The sequence below is a fragment of the Plecotus auritus genome (genome assembly GCF_963455305.1).
Source record: "Plecotus auritus genome assembly, chromosome: 10".
In the NCBI taxonomy this organism is placed as follows: Eukaryota; Metazoa; Chordata; class Mammalia; order Chiroptera; family Vespertilionidae; genus Plecotus; species Plecotus auritus.
In genome coordinates this window covers 59,651,294-59,676,608 of record NC_137785.1, presented here as the reverse complement: position 1 = coordinate 59,676,608, position 25,315 = coordinate 59,651,294, and the positions used below count along the sequence as shown (strand labels likewise).

The following is a 25,315-nucleotide window of genomic DNA, read 5'->3' as shown; positions in this document are numbered from 1 at the left end:
GCTTCCTAACGGATCTTCCTGTTTCTAGACTTGTCCCCAGAGGCAACCGCACATGCCTTTTATAAAAGGAAGTCAGAGGTTTTCCTTGTCCCGTTAGGCCCCCTGCACTGGATTCCAATTCAGATGAGAAGTAAATCCCAATTCCGTAGCCTGGTTCTTCCGGTCCTGAGTGATCTGGCCATTGCTTTCCTCTCAACCTCACATCCCACCTCTTTCTATCTCATTGATTTCAGAGAGGAAGGGAGAGGGCGAGAGAGAAACATCCATGATGAGAGAGAATCATGGATGGGCTGACTCCTGCATGCCCCTCACTGGGGATCGAGACTCCAACCCGGGCATGTGCCCTGACCGGGAATCGAACCATGACCCCCTGGTACATAGGAAGATGCTCAACCACTGAGCCACCGCAGCCGGGCTCCGGCTCATATTTTACTCTCCGTTCACACTGGCCTTCTTTCTGTTCTTCTACCAGCCACGCTTATTCCTGTTTCAAGGCCTTTGCACATTTTGTTACCTTTGCCTAGAAGACCAGTCACTGAGAGGCCTGCCTATAACTCAGATCTCATTTCTTCTCTTTCCCCACCACCCCACTCCCCCACCCACCCCAGGAGTTTCCTCTACTCATGACTCTTTGTAGAATTCTCATATGTATTGATTTGCTTACTTGTTTACCATCTGACTTCCCGATGAGAATCGAAGTGCCAGCCGCGGCTGCTTGCTGCATCCCCAAAGCCCGGAACGGTTCCTGGCATGGAGTAGAAGCCCAATAAAAAATTTCTAACATGAAAGAATGAGGACGTGATCTCACTTCGTTCTCACAGTTGCCCAGTTCAGATACTGCCGGCAAGGCTTCCCAACGTCAGATTGTTTTTCCAAGGCTGTTACCAGAGGCAGCAACGATGCCCAGGTCTCCTAAACCACCGTTGCTAGGGGAAGACTCTGGGGTCCTTTGTCTGCTTGTTTTTCCTGCTTCTACAATGCTTAGAGGCATGCCTCCACCCTGACCCAGCCCATCCAGGTCCAGCACCACAGAATTAATGGTTCAGGTGGTTTATGCAAACTCCCATGCCAATCCTCACTCCGCACCTGGCCCTCTCTCAGGCAGATGTGTCTATTCAAGCCCTGTTTCAAGGCAGGCAGACCTATGTTTGTGTCCCAGCTGAGTGGCCATCACGCCAGGTCTTAATCCCCTTATTCTTCCTCTCAAAATGGGAGCCTGCCTCCTAGGGTTGCTGTCCAGATTAACCGAGACAGTAGACACAGAGCACTTCATCCTGGGCCTGGAACACGTAACGGTCCATCACAAACGCCCTATCTGTAATGTTGTTGCCGTGGTTGAACATGGGGTAACACATAACGGTCCATCAAAAAACGCCCTATCTGTAATGTTGTTGCCGTGGTTGAACATGGGGTAACATGTAACGGTCCATCACAAACGCCCTATCTGTAATGTTGTTGCCGTGGTTGAACATGGGGTAACACGTAACGGTCCATCACAAACGCCCTATCTGTAATGTTGTTGCCGTGGTTGAACATGGGGTAACATGTAACGGTCCATCACAAACGCCCTATCTGTAATGTTGTTGCCGTGGTTGAACATGGGGTAACACGTAACGGTCCATCACAAACGCCCTATCTGTAATGTTGTTGCCATGGTTGGACATGGGGTAACACGTAACGGTCCATCACAAATGCCCTATCTGTAATGTTGTTGCCGTGGTTGAACATGGGGTAACACATAACGGTCCATCAAAAAACGCCCTATCTGTAATGTTGTTGCCGTGGTTGAACATGGGGTAACATGTAACGGTCCATCACAAACGCCCTATCTGTAATGTTGTTGCCGTGGTTGAACATGGGGTAATTCGTAACGGTCCATCACAAACGCCCTATCTGTAATGTTGTTGCCGTGGTTGAACATGGGGTAATTCGTAACGGTCCATCACAAACGCCCTATCTGTAATGTTGTTGCCGTGGTTGAACATGGGGTAACATGTAACGGTCCATCACAAACGCCCTATCTGTAATGTTGTTGCTGTGGTTGAACATGGGGTAACACGTAACGGTCCATCACAAATGCCCTATCTGTAATGTTGTTGCCGTGGTTGAACATGGGGTAACACGTAACGGTCCATCACAAATGCCCTATCTGTAATGTTGTTGCCGTGGTTGAACATGGGATAGAGGGGCCCCGAGAACTGGTTTGGGCTCCCTGCCGATCCAGCTTCCAGTCCTGCACAACGGCCGCTTTGGGCAAGTTTTGTAGCTTCTCTGTGCTTTGATTTCTTTGTTGGTGATGGGGGGACCACGGCACCTGCTCCGCTGGTTCTTATCTACACTAATAAAAGAGAAACATGCAAATTAACCATCACTCCGCTACACCCACCAGCCAATCAGAGTGAGTATGCAAATCAACCCAACAAAGATGGCGGTTAATTTGCATATGCAGATGGGGTGAAGACTGAAGACAGCATAGAAGGAAGAGGGAGGGAAAGTGGAAAGTGAGGCGGAAGTGGCGGCGGGAGGGAAAGTGCGGGGGCTGGGGGCTGGGGGGGGGCAGCTGCAGGAGGGAAAGTGCGGGGCAGCAGCGACGATGGGAGGGAAACGAGGGGTGGGGGGCAGAGGCGGCGGGAGGGTAAGGGAAAGCATGGGGTGACGGAGGGAGGGAAAGCGCGGGGGGCGGGAGGGGTGGCGGTGGCGGGAGGGAAGCCCGCCAGAAGCCCTGTTCTTGCAGGAATCTTCCTGCAACGGGCCTCTAGTGAGGAATGAAAGAGAGCAGAGCCCACGTCTGTGTCCGCCTGGTGAGTGAGCAGAGCCCAGCAGTTACTGCTGCTGTTGTCCTCACCGTCCCAGCGGGTGAGGTGAACGTGGGGGGGGGGGCTGGTGGAGAATGGAGGGGAGTCTCTCTCTCTGCAGTTTCCAAGCCTCGACCCTGCGATCCCGGAGTTTCCCAGGCCCCACCAATCTCTCCGTCTCTTCTCCGGGCTGAGACCATGGCCGCTCGAATTCCCCGGGTCTGAACCCTCCCCTTCAGCAGCCAGAGCCAGCCACGCTGCTAACACGCTTCCCTTGAAGCCTCATTGCAGAAACACGGATGCGAGCACACACGCTCACACACACCCCCCCACACGCGGAACCCCGCTCAGCTCCGGAGGAAGGAACAGCGTGGCTGAGGGGAATGTCCGCGTGGCTGCCGACCACACCTCGGGGGTCTGTGTCCCAGTTCCTGCACGCTCTCCTGGGAGGGGCTCCTGCCAGCAAAGGACACCCTGGGTTTCACTTTCTGTCTCCTCGCTACCAGTTGGACAGACTTTGAGGACCCTTTTAAGACATTTGGGGGGGAGGGGGGGTTGTTTCCCGGCATCCGTGGGCAGCGTGACTGTTTCCACCCCTTCAGGCGCACTTAGCAACATCAGCAAAGCAATCAGGCCCTGTTTTCGGGGAAACGCCAGCGGTTCCGCAGCGTGTGGATGGGAGTCTCAGCCCAATTACTCCCGGCCCGGCGTGCGCGGCGGGGGAAGTGGACTGGGCTTCATTAGGACGTCGGCAGCCGCTGATTAAGAGGCGGCTGTGCTGGAGACAGTGAGGACAAATGAAACAATTAAACTTGTCATCAATAAAACTGCTGTGTACCTCAATACAGGCTTTTACATCTCTCCCGAGGAGTGATTAAAATGAACTGCCATTTGATTGACTGGACAGCCTCTGTCCGTGGTGCTGAAACGGAACTTCTACTTATTGCTCTTCTTGGCTTGGGCCATAAAACCCGGCTGCAGGCCTGGAGGAGGCCAGTGACAGATGCGCGGAGCCCGGTAGGTGGTGCTGGCCCCGCCCAGAGTCTGCGAGGGATGGGGCAGGCGGGATGATGCCCCCAGAGATGCCCTATCCTGGAACCTGTGAGGTTACCTTCCCCGGCCAAGTGGGCTTGGCAGATGGCATTGAGGTTAAGGACATTGACAAGGCGAGAGTATCCTAGATGACCCAGCTGAACCCAAATCTAGGCATGTGAGTTCTAAATAGCAAAGACCCCTTCCTGGGGACGAGACCCAGAGGAGTCAGAGAGAGGTAAGGCTGCTGGCTTGGCAGATAGAGGATGGGGCCAGGAGCGAAGGGATGCGAGCGGCCTCCCGGGAGCTGCAGAAAGAAGGCAGGGAGATGCATTCCCATCAGCCTCTCCTGAGGAAACGCAGTCCTGGCGACTCCTTGAGCTTAGACCCTGGTGCACATAGGCTAACCTATCCACCTGAAAGAGCATAAAGGTGTATTGCTCTAAGCCACATTTGTGATCATCTGTTACCGCAGCAACTCGAACCGAATACAGGGACCTGGTAGGCCTGGGCAAGAGGCTTGGCACTGGGATACTGACTCTGCAGAGGCTGGGGCTGGAGCCGGACGCCAGGCAGGGAGCAACTTGAGCGCCCGGGAGAGATCCGGTTCCGTTGTGAGGAGCGCACGTGGGGAGGAAACGCCCCGCGCCCCGAATGTGCTAGGTCTCCAAAGCCACCTGTCCCAGCAAGTCTGCAAGGACATTACCCTTCACTTGTTTAGCAAAGGCCCTGTCCAGAGCAGGAGCTCAGTAAGTGCTGAGTCACTTAAGGGGGAATGAAAACTCCGCTAAAACCATGAGTGAATAGAAAAATAAATGTGAATCGAAGGCATGCTGAGTGAGTAAACACGACATGCCCACGCTCCGTGACCTGGACCCTGGACCACTGTGTCAGGAAACCGTACGTTTCGCCAGGCAGAACCCCAGGGCCGCCAGGAGGCAAAACAGGCCCACGCCCTAGTTTCCTGTATGCCTGTGGGCGCATTGAGCCCGTTTCCAGGGCTCGTCTGAGAGTTGTATCGAGATGTGGGGCCAGGATTGAGTTCCAGTAGGGACTTACCACTGGTCTCAGTCTGCTCAGGCCGCCATAACAAGATACGGCAGGCTGAGGGGGGTTGTCTGTTTCTCACCGTTGTGGCTGGAAGTTCAAGGTCAAGGTGCTGGCAGATTCGGTTCCTGGTGAGGGCTCTCTTCCTGGCTTGCAGGTGGCCAGCTTCTTACTCTGTCCTCATATGGCCTTTGCTCCATGCAGGTGCTGGTTGGGTTGGGTTGGGGGGGGGCAATTAGCTAGCTCTCCTTCCTCATATAAGGCCACTAACCCCATCATGAAGGCCCCACCCTTATGGTATCATGTAACCCTGATTACCACCCAAACACTCTATTTCCAAATGCCATCCATTGAGGTTAGGGCTTCCACATGTGAATGGGGCAAACATTCCCTCCCTAACTCCACAGCGGCTGTGTGGCCTCAGCTGGCTCACGGAACCTCCGAGATGTCCATCCACCCATCCGCAAGGTGGGGCTGGGGATGCCCGTTCAAGGACACAGGTACAGGGTACCTGCCACATCCCAGGTCCTGTGCCCCATGCTCTCTGGACATGAAACTTCTTACCGCTAACTCTACATTCGGAGAGAACGTCACCATCTCCATTTGACATAAGGACACAGATAAGGCCTAGAGAGGTGAAGCCACTTGTCTGTGACCACAGCGGCAGAGCCAACATTTGGGCTCAAGTCTCTCTAAAGACCAGCAATGGGACTCTGAACCCAACCGAGAGGAACCACGTGGTTACGCTGATGTCACGATTCCTTGAAAAGTCTTCAGTGGGAGAACGACCTGAGGGAGCGAGGCAACGGCAAGTAAAGTCATGAGGACCCTCTCTCTTAGGAAGAGCTCAGCCCGGCCGGCGTGGCTCTGTGGCTGACCGTCGACCTATGACCCAGGAGGTCAGGGTTCAATTCCCGGTCAGGGCACATGCCTGGGTTGTGGGCTGGATCCCCAGTGTGGGGCGTGCAGGAGGCAGCCAATCCATGATTCTCTCTCCTCATTGATGTTTCTCTCTCTCCCTCTCCCTTCTTCTCTGAAATCAATACAAATATATTTTTAAAAAAGAGAAGAGTTCAAAGGAAGCTCTACACTTTCTACAAACGTGCATGTGTGTGTGTGTGTGGTTCTGCCCACGCACATCGACATTGCGCAGAAACCGTCGCCGTGCGGTGGCGATGTCCCACACGGAACGCGGTGCTGCGTGAGGCCTGCCGGGCACGCAGCGCCCCTCACCGCGCGTGCCCGCTGCTGCTCGCCCTGGAAGAGGAATGTGGCTTCTGTATGGCAGACGGCGGTCTCTCAGAGGCCTCCCGTGAGTCACATGGCCGTGTATGCTTCATCCTTCCTGGCACACGGCCAACCGGGGGGCCTCTCCGCTGCCTTCTTCCTAGCAACCAAGGTCTTTTGTCACCGCAGCTTCCAATGGGCTCACGGTCGCTTTGTGGGTGGGACTCAGGGGCCTTCCTCCCCGGCTTCTGGCATTGAAAGCAACATGAATCAGTGTGGCCTCTGCCTCGGCCATGAGTTCAATGCCAAAGCCCACGTCCACCTTGTTGAGGACAGTCCGCCCACACAACCCAGTGCGTCACCTGCTCAGAAATACGGGGCTTATGTGGGAGGAGCCTATCATTAGGGCTGAGCTGCGAAGGGGCCCTTCCTGTACCCTGCGGTGGGGTCCTCGCTCTGCCTGTGAAGCCTGGGAGCGGGGTGGCGCGGGGGGGAAGCACACACATTAGTCTCCAGGGTGGAAGGAAGGGAAGCACGGAGGAGGGAGAGGTCCTGTGCGTCCCGAGCGAGGTCTGACCTTGCAGATGGAGCCCATCTTTTCCCAGGGTCTCCGAGAAGCACCCCTATGCCTGTGACTCTCACGTTCCATCTCCAGGCAAAACGCCTTCACCAAAGAGCCAACACAGCATGGTCCCCTCACCCTGCAGGCCTTACGGGCATCTCACCCTCACCAAGCCCAGCGGTGTGGTCTCCCCGCTGCATCCGCACACCTGTGCTTGTCTCGCTCTCACCCGCTCCGTGAAGGACACCATGGCTGCTTCGGGGATGGCCTCTGACCCGCCTCTCTCCGCCCTGACGTCCGGCTCAGCAGCAGGTCTGGTTGACGCTGCTTCCCAGACACACGTCAGATCCGCCCACGTCCCGCTGTCATCACAGCCACCGTGGCCTCCGAAATAGCGCCACGTCCCCTTCATGGCTCTCCCAGGCCTGCTCTCGCTCCTCGTCCCCACCTCCCACCATGAGTCACGTCCCTATATCAAGAGTGATCTTTTTTAAAACAAGAAGTGGGATCGCATCACTCCTCCGCGCACAGTCCTTCCGCAGCTTCCTCTCTCCGCCCCAAATGTCAAACCTAAAGCCCATTCCTTGGGCTACAGCGCCCAACACGACCTCCTGGTTCAGAGGTGGACGCTCAGCCACTGAGCCCCTCGGGCGGGGTTGATATTAAATCACTGACAGTGGCACCTGGCCATGCACGATGAACACGGATCTGACCTTCACCTACATTCCCCAGCCGTGGACATGTTTGCCACCTCTTTGGAACAAGGGTGTCATTTTTTTTGCATGGGGCCCTGGAAATGAGGCAGCTGGCCCTGCCTCCAGAGGACACAGTGGAGAGAGATTGTCAAGGAATGGTCGCTTCTCACATCAGGATGGAATTTTTTTTTCTCTCATCTCTCACCTCTCAGACCAAAATAGATTTTGAAAGTCCAAAGCGGGTTCTTTGAGAGAAGGAGAAAATTGTCTCAAGGCTGTCTCAGCTCATTTCCTTAGCGAATGTGGGACCAACGGCAGAGTTCACTTTAATGTCCCCGGGAGTTGTCACATTCCCCGAGGTGCCCAATAAATAATTGGCGGGGCTCAGGGATTGAGCATCGACCTATGAACCAGGAGGTCACGGTTCGATGCCCGGTCAGGGCACATGCCCCAGTTGCCGGCTCAATTCCCAGTGGGGGGCCTGCAGGAGGCAGCTGATCTGTGATCCTCTCTCATCATGGATGTTTCCATCTCTCTCTCCCTCTCCCTTCCTCACTGAAATCAATAAAAATATTTTTTAAAAAATAATGTCTGAAGGTAGAGGTTCTATCTGTTATAAGGCGGAGAATTCCAATAGAGTTTTCCCAGGCCTCCTCTGTGGAACCTCAACATCTCCTTTTAGCATTTTGCAGGTCTTTAAAGAGCCATGGTTTATTTATGAACTGCGAGTTATTAACTGTTTGAAACTTCATTAAGTCCTTCCCTGGGGATAGTCTCAGCTGAGGTCTTTTTAGACGATCCCTCCCCAAATATCTGTCTAATTTAGATTTAATAGAACAGTTTATTGTATGTTGATAAAATAATAATGAATTAATAAAGCCTTCACTGAGACTTAGGTAACAGAGACGTTATCTATCGTCTTTAAAGAGCCGGGCAAATGTTTTTAATAATCAGCATTTAATATGCAGCCACCCGGACGTAAATCCAGCCTCAACACACATTTGGAAACTCATTTTCAGCAGCTCATGCATTTCTTGGAGACGGGAGGAGCGTGAGGCCGATTGCACAGCAGGGTATGTGGTGTCCCGGAGCGCCTAACGCCTTCCTTCAGGCCAAGGGGTGACCCTGACACTGGACGATGCCCCCAGCCTCCTCCTCCCCGCAAGATGGGGGTTCGTAGATTCTTCCTGCTGCTGCCGTGATATTTACATGCTCCACCAAGAAAATGAACGAAGGGCACAGTAACCAGGTGATTAGAATGCCCAGGTGCCCAGGACAGCTACTGAGGGAGCCTCAGAGAGTGGCTGAAGGACCTCCGTCCCCACCTCAGATTTGAACGCTGGCTGACCTTTCCCAGACAGCGCGTCTGCCTGCACCAAACACTGAACCCAAATGCCACCACGGAAGTCATCTTTATCTCTTTTTCCTGTGTCTCAGTCTTCGAAGAACGTTGGTGCTTGGGTGGCTGGTGCTTGTAGTTACCTTGGATTTGTGGAGGAGGTCCCATTTCCGGTTAGAATTTTATGATCTCAGACAGGTACCCAGGAGGGGCGTAGACACGTTGTCACGTTGAACCTGTCCCAACACTTCCGGAAAGCTAGCTCTCCTCTCAGGTAGAGACCTACAGCATGGCCAGACAGCCCCCACCATTGACCAGTCTCCACGCCTGTGGTCCCCACCAGCATCGCCTTTCCTTGGGACTCACTTTAAAACCGGAAGTTGGTGACGTGAGAGAAGTATGGGCTTGAAATGACAAGACTTGATTTCAAGGCCAACCCACCACCTTCCTAGCTGTTGGTCCCTTGGGTGGGCCCCTTCTCTTCTGTGAGCCCGAGAGAGGACACTGGGCTTCATGAACTTGAAGAGCACGCCAGCCCTGCCCTCTGTCCCCCGGGGAAGTGAGCCCTTTGATTTCAGTAGCAGCCATGTCATATGAGCACGGATTAGTTTGCTCCATAAGGGAACACCTTGGAAGACAGAGAGAGCTCAATGAGAGTGTGGCCACTTGTAAGGCAGGCGATTGGGCTGAAGACAAAGGGTGGCTGCTGGGAGGATAGGGTCTGGCATGCTCCCCCCCTACACACACACACACCCCAATGGGAAGCTCTGGGCATTGAGGAATGAGATGTGGACATCTTCAGAGCAAAGAGAAGAATAAGGAAGGAAGGGAAGAATGGCAAAGAAAAGCTTGGCCGTGTTGGCCTTTGGGCCAGGAATGGCCTCTGGCCACTGGGGATAAGAAATCTCAGGAGTGTGTGGTTCATCTGAGAAGAACAAGGTGCATAAGGGCCAGACTATGTGGCTGAAGGAATCCTGACAAGTTGCTGGAACTCACTGTGCCAGCATGTCTTCATCTGGGACCTGGGACCCATAATCCCCAGAGAGCTGGCGAGCGAATCAAATGAGTTCCTCCAGGTAAGGCCCAGCTCAGCGAGAGGGCGCTGCTGCTTCCCCTCCTCCTGCCCCTGTGCCTACTTCCTGGGGAGTGGGGAGCGGGAGCGCAGGGAGGGAAAGCTGGATGCCCCTGTCCTGTGGCTGCAGCCCCATTAGCTCCTACCCCACCTTCTTGCAGGTTCTATCCTCTCCTAGACAGCCAGGTCAAGGCCAAGGCCTCCGACAATGGCCTTGGGCAACATAAAAGGGATTTATAGTCCAGCTGGCAACTTGGGTTGCTGCCTCCCCGGGGGAGGGCGGGGGGCGATGGGTATTAGAGGTTCTGAAATTCCAAGGAAGAAAATGACAGTGTCAGTGCTCAGCCTGGCCCCCACCACCTGCCTGGCACCCCTCGGCATTTCCAGATGTGATTACACGAGATGCACATGTACACATAGGTTTGTACGGATGCACCTACACACACAGGTTCGCACGGATGCACATGTACACATTGGAACACATGTTCACAGACAGGAGCCCCCGTAAAACACTTATACAAACCCACACCCATATACACTTACACAAAGGTGTGTGTGCACACACGGACACATATTCTGATGTGCGTTCCCAAGAAGAGAGACCACATGCACAGAGGTGTGCACGCTAACGCAATGTCACTCGGCACATGGCTGCACTGTCACAGCTGTGCACCCATGAACGGAAGCACATGCCACAGGGGAAATGGGATATAAAAACTAGATCCAGAGACACATGGCAAGGGAGGGGGGGTGAGAGAGCAATCAAAGGACTTGTATGCATGCACATTAGCATCACCAATGGACACAGACACTGGGGCGGTGGGGGCTTCCCCGGGGTGGGAATGGCTGGGGTGGGGGCGGTCACTCGGGGAAAAAGGAGACATATGTAAAACTTTAGACAATAAAAAAAAAAAAGAAATGGGATATGACTCTACTTGCCTTTGGGTCCTGCACCCATGCCTGTGCTGGGGCCCCAACTCCCCGCTATCGCTCTCGGGGCTGAGTGGACTTTATTGACAAAGGCCTAGTGAATCAAGTCCCTCTAATGTAAATGTGCTTCTCATTATGCTAATGCCAGCAGTAGACATGCAAATCCATAAGAATTTGCATGCCTAATGCAACAGCCCTTGTCCATCCCGCTCGGCTGCTATTTACTATCTAGTTTTTATGACTTATGGATTCCCGGCCCTTTAAATTTATATCAGCGCCGTGACATATCTGCAAGCCGCGACAGCTTTATGAGCACTAAAAAAGCTGCAGCGCACCGCCACTAAATACTAATGACATAAATGGTGGCTGTAATGGCCCCTGTTTTTATTACAATACCAAACCTCGATAGATTGCAATTACTTCTGCCCTCCGACCACACCACGCCACGCTGTCCAGGAGCCAGCTCAGCGAGGGGGATGCCACCAGCAGCAGGGTCTCGGGGTCAAGCCGGACTCGTGCTGCGGAGCGGAGGTCAGCGATTGCAGCGGGAATTTCCTCTGCGGGTCCCCTGGGCCTGGAAGTCCGAGGTCCCCATCACTGGCTTAGAGATGGCCCAGCGGGTTGTGCGTCCTGCTGCTTCCTGCCATCCCCAGGAAAAGGAAGTGGAGGATGGAGAAAAAGCCCTCAGGACGACCGGTCCCAGTCCCAACCGAGTCTCTAACCTGCTGTGTGACCCTGAGCAAGTGTCTTCCCTCTCGGCCTCACACTCTCCACAGGGAGGGGTTGGACCCACTATCTCTAAGGGCACTTCCAGCTCCGACCTCCGGGGACGGACGCTGTGGAAAATTCAAGCCTGAGATATAACCATTCATTTTCTCCAGAATGAAAATATATCCACCGGGACAGTTTTATGCCTGGTTTTATAAGTCCTGATTTTTGCACCTTAAAATAATAACACCTTGAATTTATTTTATGGCGTTTTTCATCTAAAACATTTTCTGTTTCTCTTGGCATTTATCCTCCATGTCCCTGGAGAGCTCAGTCCAAGAGAAATGATCCTTTCTGCCGCGCAGGGGGTGGGGGGAAACTGAGGCCGGGAAAAGTGGAGGGGCTTGCCCAAGGTCTTATATAATAACAGGATCAATGTAGGGATCAACACCCAGGTCTTCATTGGTAGCTCTCTATTCAGCTGTCTCCACCTCTCCAGTCCTTACCCCTTCCAGAATCTGTGAGTAAAAATGACCCTTTCCGCCCGGCCGGCGGGGCTCAGGGGTTGAGCGTCAACCTATGAACCAGAGGTCACGGTTCCATTCATAGTCAGGGCACATGCCCCTGGTTGCCAGCTCCATCTCAATCCCCAGCAGGGGGCATGCAGGAGGCAGCCAATCAATGATTCTCTCTCATCATTGATGTTTCTCTCTCTCTCCCTCTCCCTTCCTCTCTGAAATCAATATAGATATCTACACTAATAAAAAAGAAACATGCAAATTAATCATTACTCCACTACACCCACAAGCCACGCCCACCAGCCAATCAGGAGTGAGTATGCAAATTAACCCAACCAAGATGGCAGCCAGCCACAGAGCTGGAGCAAGCAGGAGGCTTGGGTTGCCCCGGCAATGGAGGAAGCCAAGCTTCCTGCCCTGGCCTGGCCCTGGCCTCCGATTAAGGAGGAGCTGGGAAAAAAAGAAAAAAAGGAGGGGCTGGGACCTTGGGTCGCTGGGGGGTGATCAGGCCAGGATGGGATGGCAGGGGCCATTGGGGGTAAGCAGACCAGCAGGGGGGGCCAGTTGGGGGTGAGCAGGCCATCAAGGGGGGCATTTGGGGTGAGCAGGCTGGCAGGGAGAGTGGTTAGAAGCAATCAGGCAGGCAGGCAGGTGAGTGGCTGGAGCCAGCAGTCCCAGATTGTGAGAGGGATGTCCGACTGCCAGCTTAGGCCCGATCCCTGTAAACTGGCAGTAGGACATCCTTCAAAGGGTCCCAGATTGGAGAGGGTGCAGGCCGGGCTGAGGAACACCCCTCCCCCCTCATGCATGAATTTCGTGCACCGGGCCACTGGTATATATATAAAAAGAATGGCACTTTCCTAGTACCATGAGAAGAACAAGAGAAAGGATTCCTGAACAAGCCCCTCTCTGTACAATCTCAACTTTTCTATGAATCTAAAACTGTTCTGAAAAAATAAAGTCTACAAAAAAAACACAACAAAGCCACCTCCTCCCTGAAGCCCTCGGCTTCCTCCAAGATCTCCTGGGATTGGCACCTCCCCGCTCCGTGGCGCTGACAGCATTTCCTCCTGCTTAGCCCCGTCCCCAGTCTGCCTAGCCCCCTCCCCAGTCCCTATGCCTCCCGGGAGCACTAGCCCCATCATCCTCATCTTCGTAACCCTGCCATCATTTAAACAAGGAGAATCGTGTCTTCTGAGCACTGTCCTGGAGACAGGAACCCGTGCTTGGGTGCAGGGGTTCTGGTCTGCTCTAGAAACAGCTGTCCCACGGCCCTTGCTGTCTCCGGGGACTGCTGTCTACATTCAAGGCCCCACGGGGCTGAGGTTCTGCCCTCTCTTCAGGGGCAGGGAGCACGGTGGTCACTCCAGGACAAAGCCCCAGCCCCGAGGCCTGTCGCGGCCCCTCCCGTCTTGCCCAGCTGCCCTCCGCCTCCTCCCTGGGGCTCAGGGGCCTCCTCCGCCTCGCCTCGGTGGGCTCAGGTGCGTGGGACCAGGAAGGCGGCTTTAGTCCGGGTTGTTTCTCTGCCTGAACAGGGAAGTGGCTCTATTTTTAAAGCCCTTGGTTGCTGTCCTTCTCGCTCAGAAGCCGCTGGTGCTCCGGGACCCAGCTCAGGATAAACACGGCGTCCTTTGCTCCCTCCTCTCTCCTCTGCTTTTATGCCATTGCCAATCCCATCCTCCCCGTGTGCCTGTCGGGGGAGCCAGGCTCGTAATTCTTCCAGGGGAGGCTTTAGGAAGGAAGAAATTAGGTGCAATCAAAGTGTCAGGGCTGACAGGCGTGTGTGTGTGTGTGTGTGTGTGTGTGTGTGTGTGTGTGTGTGTGTTGGGGTGGAGGTGAGGGGAGCTCAATAAGACCTGCTCTGTGCCCTGGTCTTCTCCCTGTCCTCTCCCCCACTCCCACCCCACCATAACCCACCCCTCTCTGGATCATAACCCAAATTATGAGACAACAGGACACACACACACACACACACACACACACACACACACACACACACACATACACAGCTTCCCCTGGGCCGGCTCATCTCTGCTCAGGGCTCCTGACCGACCTTCATGCCCGGGGGCCCAGATATATTCCTGCAGCTCCAATCTGGGCCTGGCCTCCAGATTGCTCTCTCGCTGTCTAGGGGACATGGACGCATGAGGTCTCACAGGAACCTCCACTGGAACATGTTCCGAAGTGACCTCACCACACCTCTACCCCTCACCCCGCCCCAGCTCCAGCCTCCTCTCCGGGAGAGGCAATGGTGACCATCTGCAGCAGAACCAGACACCCAGGAGACTTCAGAGAGACCACCCTGGCCGGCCAGTGTGGCTCAGGGCTTGAGCGTCGACCTATGCACCAGGAGGTCAGGGTTCAATTCCCGGCCAAGGCACATGCCCGGGTTTCGGGCTTGATCCCCAGTAGGGGGCGTGCAGGAGGCAGCCCATCCATGCTTCTCTCTCATCACTGATGTCTCTCTCTCTCTCTCTCTCTCTCTCTCTCTCTCTCTCCCTCTCTTCCTTCTGAAATCAATTAAAATACATTTAAAAAGGAGAGAGAGCACCCTGACACCCTCTCTCCCTCGCCTCTGTGTCCTGGCCCATCACTCACCCCGGGGAGGAACGCCTCAATGCCTCTCAGTCTCTGCCCCGTCCTCGCTGCCTCGTCTCTAAGCCCGACGGCGGCCACAGCCTTGTGCCTGGACCACCTGCTCCCAACCCTGTCCCCTTCCAGGCCTTTCTCCGCCCAGCAGCCAGCCTGACCCCTTCTGCTCCCCACCGTGGGGCGGCGCTGGCCCTTCCTGTCCTCCCAGTACTCACACAGCGCCATGTGTTCCACCTCAGGGTTTGCACATGCTGTTCCTTCTGCCTGGAATGCTCTTCCTGGCCCCAGCGTCGGCCTGGACTCAGGCATCCTTGGCTATTTTGGTTATGGGCATCCGTTAATTATTTTGGGAATGTGTTACCAAGGCCAGTTTGAGTTGAGTCTCTAGAATCCCAGTGGATACAGTGACAAAGGCAGCCCTGTACCCCAGCTCCGCTTAATTCAAAGCCTGTCCTTGACCGTGTAAAGGAGGGTGAAGCCCAGCTGGCGTGGCTCAGGGGTTGAGCATCGACCTATGAACCAGGAGGTCAGGGTTCAATTCCCGGTCAGGGCACACACCTGGGTTGTGGGCTCGATCCCCAGTGGGGGCGTACAGGAGGCAGCCGATCCATGATTCTCTCTGATCTTTGATGTTTCTATCTTTCTCCTTCTCCCTTCCTGTCTGAAATCAATACATAATAATAATAATAATAATAATAATAATAACAATAACAATAACAATAATAAATAGTGGAGGGTGAAGCCCAAAGGTTGTGAAAATTGACTTGGACCATGAGGACCTACCCGTGGTGCGTCCTCACCACGTCGCCTTCAGCTGGACTGTGGGCGAGGCGGCTGCTGCCCGGGTTCCCCATGGGCCTGCAGAGCAGGGAGCGTGAGCGGAGCATTGCTGAGTGCATGTTTGATTGACAGCTCCAGCTCCCTGGGGGTTTCTGGGGAGGATACTCTGCGACCTGGGGACCTGTGTCTTTTTCCGACAGCCTGAGACTCCCATGGCCGCCATTTCTGCCCCCAATGCCGCCTTCTCCCACCGCGGAGAGAGCCGGGAAGCCGCCTCCTGCCTGTGCCCAGGTCTAGGATCCTGCAGGCCTGGCCCTCTGCCCTGCCCGCCTCCACCCCTCTCCGCTCCCCGCACAGTCCCAGTTCCAGGAACGGCGTCCCAGCGGCTCGTCACCTCCGCCCCAGGCCAAGGTCCCTTCCTCCTCTTATCTTGCTTTCGCTTGTTGCTTGCAGAACAACTTCAGTGGAAAAATCCAATAATTCCCGCTCGCGATTTTATCAACAGACGCGAACAAGCGAAAGAGCCATCCGTTGGGCCAGTGGAGACCAACTGCCCGGCCCCCGGCCTTGACCTCGCGGCTTCCCAGGGATGGATGTGGCTCCTGGTGGGTGACGTGTCTGAAGGGTCCCCGGAGCTCCCCAGAAAGGGACCCACGTGCCCGGAGGCAGCAGGAGCCTGAGCTCTAGGGAGCGGGTCGAGTGGCAGGCTTGCCACTCAGTCAATCACATCTGAATCAAGCCCCTACCGGTTCCGGTTCTGTTCCAAACTCAGGGCCTAAAGTGATGGCCAGCACAGACCAGGTCTCTGTCCCTGGGAGGGAGGGAGCCAGCAGGAAGCCAGCAGACACATGAGCATCTGGGGGCGTGAATAGAGCTCACCTGGTGACCTCACAGAGGGGCTCAGTGTCACGGGGGGGGGGGTGGCCTGCTGAGACGGGAGGAGAAGGAGACAGGCACCCAAAGCCTGGGTGGGGGGCGGAGGAGTGTCCCTGACCCCCAAAGGCTGGGCATGGGCACAGGTGCTGAGACAGGAGGCAGCTCGGCACCGCCTAGGAGTGGACAGGAGGCAGGAAGGAGCTGCTCCGCACGGAGCAAAGCCACAGCCGGAGAGCTGTGGTCAGCGGGGGCCGGACCGCGAGGCCCAGCCTGGCGCAGGCGCTGGGTGGCTTTCAGCAGAGGGTGCTCGGCTTGGTTTGCGCTGAGACGCTCACTCTGGCTCCCGAGGGGAGAGTGGGTTTAGAGGAGGCGGAAGAAGAGGCAGCGGCAGCGCTGAGGCCTTGGCTGGGGAGGGGGGGGGGGCGCGGAGGGTGGGTGTCCGGGTGCAGCACGAAGACCCAGCTGCTGTCTGGAGAGGCCTGCACGCCACAGGCTTCCAGCTGGGATGGCCGGAGAGGCAGTGCCCTCTGCTCCCTGGGGAACAGGCCTGCTTCTGCCCTCAACAGGGACCCCAGCTTCTCAGGACAGAGACTGGGGGGGGGGCCAGTTAGACGACCCAGGGGAAGAGCCACAGGCCGAGGAGCCGCCCTGGCCATCCCTGCACGGCCATCACTCACACGGAGGCGGGCGATCGTGCAGGCCCCCGGGGCTCACGGCTCACGAACCCGCCAAGCAGGTTCCCACTGGGGAAGCGGGAGAGCCCAGTGGGGGGGCGGGGGGCAGGAAAGGCACTGGGCAGTCAGATGCCGAGTGCCTGATGAGCTGCAGCCGCGCCCACAGCTCAGGCCGCATTGCCGGCCTGCCCTCTCCCCGGGCACCTTCAGAACAAGCAAACAGTCCGCCGACCTGAAATGAACTCCTTGGAAGAGAGAGAGAGAGAGAGATTGAGAGAGAGAGAGATGGAGAGAGAGAGAGAGAGAGAGATTGAGAGAGAGGGGGGGGGGGAGAGAGAGAGAGAGAGAGATTGAGAGAGAGAAAGAGAGAGATGGAGAGATTGAGAGAGAGATTGAGAAAGAGAGAGAGAGATTGAGAGAGAGAAAGAGAGAGATGGAGAGATTGAGAGAGAGAGAGAGATTGAGAGAGAGATTGAGAGAGAGAGATTGAGAAAGAGAGAGAGAGATTGAGAGAGAGAAAGAGAGAGATGGAGAGATTGAGAGAGAGAGAGAGATTGAGAGAGAGAGAGAGATTGAGAGAGAGAGATTGAGAGAGAGAGAGGGGGATTGAGAGAGAGAGAGAGATGGAGAGAGATGGAGAGCGAGCACGTGGAACATCACTGAGACCTAAAGGGACCAACGCTGGCGAAGACAAGGTAGTGAAAGCCAGGCCTCTCCCAGCCGCGCGTGAACTCCGTCTTTGGAGCCAGGAGGTCATTATGGCCATTCCAGGACTGTCCGCTGGAAGCCCGCACCGGGGCCTTTACTGCTGAGTCCCTCCCAACACAAAGGGGAGCCTCTCCGACCCAGGACCTGGCAGGGCCCCGGCTTCCTTTCACACGAGGAAGAAAGGGGGGCCCGCTGCCTCTCCTCTGCGGGGCAGCCCCTCTTGCCCCTTGGACAGTTTCCCTGAAAGTCTGCAGTCCTTTCTGACTCGGGAGAAAGGCGCTCGGGGCCTCCCCGGGAAGCAGGTCGCAGCTGGCCAGCAGGGCCGTGGAGGGAGCTCCTGGGGCTGCACCCCCAGGGGGACCCAGGGGCTGGGGAGGAAGGGGACCTGGGGGAACCCCTGCGTTTCCTTCTGCCGCTCCACCTCCACGGTCCGCAGCAGAGCCCAGCGCTGCCAGGGCATTTCAGAGGCGGTTCTGTTTTCACTGGAACACAGACCAGAGACCCCACCCACGGCCAGCCACGAGCCCAGGTCTGCGGGGCAAATCCCAGCTCCCCGTGGGCCTCCTTGCCCCTCTGCTGGCACCAGCCGGTTGGCACCACCAGCTTCTTCCTTGCTGCCTCTGCTCACTTCTCTCTCAGGGTCAAAACTGGGGCTTCCTGGGGACAGGCTGGCCCAGAGTTAGATGGAAAGCGGTGAGAGTTAGAACAGGTGTGTGGGAAGGGTTCCCTGCCTGGGCGGGGTCTGGGGGCACCTCCTGTGGGCGCTCCTGTCAGTGATGGGGGGCCTGGGCCGCACCGAGAGGTCCAGGAAGTTCCCGAGGAGCTGTGCTCACTGGCTGGCTCCCTGTCCTGCGGCCCTGCCAAGCGCAGTTTGGTTTCACCATGACGCAATCGCAGGACACCTGCTCTGTGCCCGGCGCCGTGGGAGGCGCTGGCCTGAGCTGGAGGAGCAGGTCCCGTCCTGCCTTGCGGGGGCTCACCCTCTGAAGGGCCGCAGCCATGTGGGCGGCTCGGGCCCTGCGGGGGAGCATGCAGACACGCAGACAAAGGATATTCATCCACATGAACCACAGGGCTGGAGAGGAGGCCGTTCCGGCATGAAACCACCTTTTCTCCTGACTAACTGGAGGAGGGGAGGGAGACGGGGGGCGGGGGCCCACAGGACATTGGAGACCCTTCTCCGGGGTCTCCCTACTTGCTGGCTCCGTCCCCCCCCCCCCCCCCCGGCTGGCTCAGTTTTCCCACCTGTTCCCTGTCCCCGTGGGGCCTGCGCTGTGGCAGTGTGATTTGCTCCTGCTTGCTGCGGCCTTTCATCCAGCACCTACTATGTGTCAGGCAGCGCTGAGCGTTCTTTATGCCCTTTAGCACCGTCCTCCCAAGCACCTGCTGTGAAGGCCTTATTGTCCCATTTGAAAGGTGAGCAAACTGAGGCTCCAAGGGAGTGTGCTTGTTTCCTCCATAAGGAACCCTAGGCAGCCATCGGGGACCTTTGTCATTGCCCCGGGGACACCCTCCCCCCACCCCAGGAATTGGCTCAGAGCAGGTGCACCCGGCTTTCCCTCCCAGCAGGCCTCCCCTGGAGTAGGTGAAGTGTTCGCTCTTTTGTTGAAAGCCAACAAGGACTGGACCAAGGCCATGCTGGGAGGTGGGCGGGGAATGGAAAGTGGGCGGGGAACAGAGGTGGGAAGGGGAACGGGAGGGGGGGGAATGGGAGGTGGGTGGGGGGGAATGGGGAGGGGAAGGAAGACTCCTGGAGGCCTGGATCGGAGGGGACCCCCTGGGGGACACCCTGGACACCTCTAGGCCACCCCTCACATTCGGGAGCTGAGGAGGCAGGGTGGTAAGAGAGACCCTCCTCCAAAGAGGGGGGCCAGGAAGGGGGACCGCTATTCTGATCTGGGGTGAGGAAGGCTTCCCAGAGGAGGCGACATTTATTTCTGAGGCATCAGGAGAGGAAGGAACCCAGGTGACCTCGGCAGGGAGGAGTGTTCAGCCTGAGGGTGAGGCTGGATGAGGGGGTGCTCCTGGAACCCCTAAAGGCCCATGGCCCTTTCTCTCACTCCTTCTCAACCCCCAACACACCAGCGCGAGCCCCACCTGAGGGAGGGCCCAGCTGCTAACTCCAAGTCCGAGGAGCCCCCCCAGGCTAATGGGAGGCTCAGGCCTGAAGGTGAGGCAGATTCGGGGTGGAGAACCCCACGTTCTCCAAGCCCTCGGGGCAGGAGGGCAGCTCAGTGCTTCTGAGCACTTGCTGGTGAGTGCCGCTGCCCATGAAACCACTGCAGAGCCAAGGGCGCCCCCCACCCCCCCACAGGGCCTGGTGGGAGGGGCCGCGGGGTGGACTCGGGCAGGCAGGGCCTGTGCGAATGGACAGGATTGCTTCCCGGGGAGGCAGCCTGTCAGCTGAGCCGCTTAAATTCCCAGAAAGACTCGGGTTTTGCAAAGCAGAGAGAGATTGTACTTCAGCGTGAAGCAGAGAGACAGAGGGGGCAGGGGCACCAAGATGGTGATGCGGGTGGGGGGGGGCTCCCCTGAATGGCAGAGGGAAGGGCTCTGCAGGCAGACGTGACTGGGACCAAACTGAGAAGTATCTCCAATGCCAAGGTCAGGGGCCTGGGGAAGCAGCCGGACCCAGGGCACATCAAGGGTCACGCTCCCCTCTCTGTCCCACTGGGAGCCCATGTGCTCCCCTGGTGAGCGTGAGGGCCTGGCTGCACAGGCCTCCCCTCCGCCTCAGGCCCGGTCCCAGGCCTGGCCTCCGGGAGCTGGCCCTTGGGAGCCAGGTCAGCGCCAGCTGCAGCCAGGACTCCCTAAACCCGGGCAGGAAACAAGCCAGCGGGGGCCTGGAACAGGGGGCACTCTGGGGGAAGTTTAGCCCCCTCTCTGTCTTTAGACACACGGGCAAACTGAGCCCCAAGAGGGGGCTTGCCAAAGTCATCCAGAAGGGGCACAGCCTGGTGGTCCCACCGCCTGGACCCCCGGATGGTCCCCTCCTCAGGAAGAGGGGTGACCACCCACAGGCAGCCTCTGAGCTCCATGCGCATCTGGCACAGCTTCCTCTGGCACAGCTTCCTGGGCGGCTGCTGCCCCTCCTCCACGGGGAGTACCTGGGCGCCCAGAGGGAGGGAACCTGGCTTTGCAAGGGCAGAGCGGTTGGTTGGGTCTGGGTCTAGCTAGTTCCTCTGCCGATCTCTCCTCCCAACCCAGGAATGCGGGGAGAACATTTTTGAGCGTCTCTAAAAAGAATCCCGTTGTGCGCTTTTGAACACGAAGCCCTCCAGGGTTCCTACTCCACCTCACCTCCGCTTCCCTGGGGGCTGACCTGCGGGGAGGAGAACTGCGAGGCGGGAAGAGAAAAAGCACTCCAGTCCATGGCTCACTTCCCAGGCCCCTACCCACCCCGCTCCCTGGGCCTGGGCGCTGGGGCGGCAGAGCGCCCGCTGGGGATGCGGGATGCGCCCTGACTACTAGCGGAGGAGACTCCAGGAAGGCCGCTTGCTGGGCGAATCTCTCAATCCTGCGATATGTTGCTTATTAGGCCATAATTGCCCCTTCTTCCCAGCCTCCAGGAGCTAATTCAATTCCTCCCCGAATCTCGGGCCGGAGGAAAAACAAAAAAACAACTTGTAAAAGGTCCAGAGCCGGAGGGGCCATCCAGGCCAGGGCTCCGCCCGGAGGCCCGCAGTCGCCCGCCCACCCACCCGCTTTCCCGGGCCCGCGCAACCTCCCCATTGCCAAAGCGACTGGGCCAGACTTCCAGATTTAAAACGACGTCGTTTATTTCAATGTTGCTTTCACATTATGTTCGTACAATCAAAACTCCTAAAGGAACCTCTCGATCAAAAGCCCCGTGATGAGGGCCAGTCCTGGGCGCCGGGCGGTATGGAGGGCAGGCCCTGGACTGAGAGCGGCGGTAAGGAAATGCTGCTGGGGGAGACCAGGAGCGCACGGCGGGGGCGGGGAGACGCCCGGGGGCAAAGGCTTGGGAAGCGCGCGCCCCTCCGCGCAGCCTGTACCAGCTCCAGCGATTCGCATTATTCCCAATGCACGTGGACTTCGAAAAACCCCAACTTTGCTTCCCGGCCGACAGCCCCGCCTGGCCTAGTAAGATTTCGGTCACATCTCTTCCGTTTGCGCCAAAGCAGGGAACGCAGGCGAGTGCAGGGCTGGCCCCAGGCCTGGTGCGGGGAGGTGCGCGCTTGGGCGGCTGTGCGCAGTAGCCCTCCTGGTTCCAGGGCCGCAGGCTCGCCGGTCTCCCACGCGCTCGGAGCCTCGCCCTTCTGCACGCCGACCCTCCAACCTCGCAGCTGGGGGAGATGCGGAGTTTAGGAAGCGGTGTCAGAAAAATAAAAGTCCCGCTTCAACTTTATTGGATGAAAGCAAATTCAACTCTTGGCTATTCACACGTATGTTACAGAGGACGGACGAGGAAGGGCCGGGAGGAAGCTCCCGGCGTCGGTTAGTGGAGCCACAGAACACCAGGGGTTCGACAAGCGTCAGAATATCAAGCAGCCTTGGGGTTCACCATCACTCCGAATGGGGACATAGAAATACGGAAACACAGCCAGTGTCCACTGGGAAGTCCTTCGTGTACAAATGATATATATTTATATATATATATTATTTTTTAAACCAGTCACCACCCAGGTGAGTCCATTCTCTGCTAAGCAGCAGCCGCGGACCAAGTATCTTCAGCCAATGGACTCTTGAGTGGTGTTGTAAGGAGAGCAGTACCCGCCAAATTAAAAACCACCTCCTCCGTCACAAAATAAAAATACAAACTTACCCCCTGTCGACTAAAATGGGGGAGGGGCGTTATTGGATTTCAGCAGGGGACCCGGGAGGGAAGGCATTTCACGTTCTACAGTGAAATACAAAGTTTCTTTTCTGTAACTCGTGGGGAACGGGGACAGGGTGGGGTGAGGACCAATGACGAGGCGGTCTCTCTTCCTCCGTTACTGCAACTGGAAGCGGGAGGCAGCTTATTTTTGGAAAGGGGAGTGCGCAGAGCTAACTGGGATCTACTTCTCCAAATGAGTAACCGGACACAGTCGTCCCACCGCCTCCGCGGGCCGCCTGCGCGCGCCTTTCACACAGGATACAGTTGCGTTAGGTGGTGGGGGAAGTTTCGAGTCCTTCACATGTCAGCCTCCTGCTCATCCCCCCCACCCCCACCCCTCCTGCCTCGGCCCGCTCCCGGCCTCCTGTTCCGGAGACGAGGCAGTCAGAGGGGAAACACGAGGAATCCGGAGAAGGTCGAGTACTTCCAGCCGCCCATCAAGTTCCCCCGCTCCAGCTTGAGGTAGGCTCGGTCGCCTTTCTCCATCTGGATTAGGACCCCGTTGCTGGCGGCCTCCCGGGTCACGTCCTGGTCACCGGCGAAAGCTGAGATCACCGGCCACCCGTTTAGCATAAGGCTCACCTGCGAGAGAGAAAGGCTCGCTTCAGAGTTGCAGCCAAGATGGTACCCAAGCGGCAGCAGAGACGGGACCTGCGCGCTGAGCTAACAGCCTTAAAGGCCTGGAAGCGGGAGGGAGGCGGGGGGGGGGGGGGGGGTAGCAAAGGGGCTTTGCAGGTTACTGCCGAGGGTCCAGTGGGGACAAAAGGCGCCCATCTAGATGAGAGGATGGGTCTGCCCCTCACCGGAGTCACCTTCATTCGCCCATCGCATCCTGAGGGCGCTTTTTCTTTTTTTAAATCCAATTTGAGGGATCCATAGGTGGCTCAAGCGCCCTGACACCTTAGTCCCCTCCCCCCTCAACCCCACCCCCAAGGCTCAAATTGAAACTCAGACAACCCCGCTCTTGGTGCTTCTGGGAAAACAAACACACACAAACCCCGGCTCCTCCAGCTCCTAGCGGCCTGGCCGGACACAGAGGAGCCGGGGAGGAGCCGGGCGAGGCTTCGGACTAAAGAGAAATCTCGCGCAGAGCTGCATTCCGCGCTCCATCCCCAAAACCCAGGCTCAGTTCCTGTCCAGCTCCGGCCGCTCCCCCGCACCTGCCGCCTGGTTTTGTCCTTGCGGTGGCGTCGGCAGCTAATGGGCCCCGCGCGCCCCCTTTTCGCAACCGCGCATTCCATACCCGTCTCACCCCAAAGGAAACCTAGACACCTCCGAGAACCCGGGGAGCCAGCGAGAGGGGGCTGGGACAAAACTGGAGCCGGGAGGGAGTGGCACGAGGCCCCTTCCCTTCCTTCTCCACCCTTCACCCGCTCGGGCTCCGCGCCGCTAGTTCACAGACCCGGACCCGGTACGAAAAGCAACGCCTGAGCCCACCTGGGCGCTGTGCGCAAAGCTAGCGCACCAGCGTCTTGCAGGCTTCGGGGCCGGAACTAGGGGTCGGGTACTGTCCGTGGTGCTGAAGGCTGCGGGATAGGGAATTCTGATGGAAGCGGGTGTGAGGCTAAAGCCATCTCTGCGGGAAATCCCTGCAGCCTCAGAGGAAAGCGCGAGAGAGCCTCTTTGGAGGGCTCGGAAGGCCGGAGGAGGGAACCTCTGTCTTTGGGGAGGGAATTAGGTTCCAAGAGCCAAAGACGGGAGAAGCAAGGGGCAGCCCAAGCCGCAGAAGCAAGAGGCCCTGCTCCTCAGCCGGACGGGCCGCGCAGCCGCTCCTCTTATCCCCCACTCCCACGCGGCCGCTCACTCCCGCGGCTAGCAGCCCCCTACCCGGGCCGGGCCTGGCCCAGAGGCGGCGGCTGACCTGGATGGTCTGTCTGTTGTAGACTTTTACCACGTGGAAGTTAAAACTGTAGATCCCTTTGCGCGGGGCGATGAAAGTGCTCCGTTCTGAATCAAAGTTGTTCCCGATGTTCACTAGTACCTATAACGAGATGGGGGGGCGGAGGGGAGCAGGCAAGAGTCAATCCGAACTCTGCCAACGCGCCTCCGCAGAGACCTTGGGGGATATGGGCACCTACCTTCCGCCTCCCCCTCCCCACCCCCTACCAGTCCAGGCTAGGCGTAGTGCTCACCTGGTCGAAGTAGATGATCATGGTGCGATTACTCATCTCGGAGGGCTCGTGGTTGGTGCTTCTGATGGCAGAAAAGGCCACCTTGGCGCTGCCCGAGCGCACAGAGATGCCCAGCGCTGTGCCCGTGGGATCGGACGTAGGGTTGGAGTCGCACACCACCAGGCACTTGCCCTCCAGCACGATGGGTTCCGTCTCATTCTGCCCCCGGGCCGGGCCCGCCAGCCACACCGCCCCGAGCAGCAGTAGCTCCACGACACCCAGCATCGCGGCGGCGGCGCCCACCCCGCCCCCCACCCCGGGGGCCGCCTGCGCCAGCCGCCCCCCCGCCCCAGCCCCGCTCTGGAGCCCCCTCCTCAGCTCCGTGCGCAGCTCCGCCGAAGCCGCTCTGGACACTCCTGCTCTTCCTTGCACTCCTGAACAGCCGTGCCCCCCGCGCGATGCTCCCGGAGCCCCGCCGGGGCCTCAGGGGAGCCGCGGCTGTCCAGCCGCACTTGGATGCATAGCCGCTACCTCTCGGTCCCCGCTGCTTCCGCCGCCTCCTGCCCGCACCCGCCTCTGGCACCGCCGCCGCCGCTCTGAATTATCGATGCAGCCGGCGCTGCAGCCGGAGCGGCGGAGAGCGCGCGCCAGGCACAAAGGCGCGGACCGCGGCCTGGCCCCGCCCCCTCCGCTTCCCCGCCCGCCTCCCTCTACAGCCCCGCCCCCGCCCGGCCGAGGCTCCGCCTCCCGACCAATCCGGGAGCTCCGCGCTCCCCGCCGGGCCAATGGCGGCGTTGTCCGCGCGCGGC

At 57.7% G+C, this 25,315-nt stretch overlaps 1 protein-coding gene across 2 annotated transcripts; it reads right to left on the bottom strand.

The window, feature by feature from the left end:
• Window positions 1–21,311: 21,311 nt before the first annotated feature.
• Window positions 21,312–24,826, bottom strand: CBLN1 (cerebellin 1 precursor). Of its 2 annotated transcripts, XM_080646025.1 has the most exons (3): window positions 24,528–24,826; window positions 24,257–24,376; window positions 21,312–22,977 (listed from the first exon to the last, which is right to left on the bottom strand). In XM_080646025.1, exons 1-3 carry the CDS (start codon window positions 24,789–24,791, stop codon window positions 22,780–22,782), a joined length of 582 nt encoding a protein of 193 aa, XP_080502151.1. In that variant the 5' UTR covers window positions 24,792–24,826; the 3' UTR covers window positions 21,312–22,779. The 2 variants fall into 2 exon arrangements, with proteins under 2 accessions (XP_080502151.1, XP_080502150.1); XM_080646024.1 differs by lacking the exon at window positions 21,312–22,977 and having other exon boundaries at window positions 23,257–24,376.
• Window positions 24,827–25,315: the final 489 nt, after the last annotated feature.

Excerpts from the sequence above, each read along its gene's own strand:
- CBLN1 (XM_080646024.1), bottom strand. The coding sequence starts at position 24,791 with ATGCTGGGTGTCGTGGAGCTACTGCTGCTCGGGGCGGTGTGGCTGGCG. Across the intron at positions 24,377-24,527 it reads TGATCATCTACTTCGACCAG|GTACTAGTGAACATCGGGAA; the intron begins GTGAGCACTACG and ends ATCTCGTTATAG.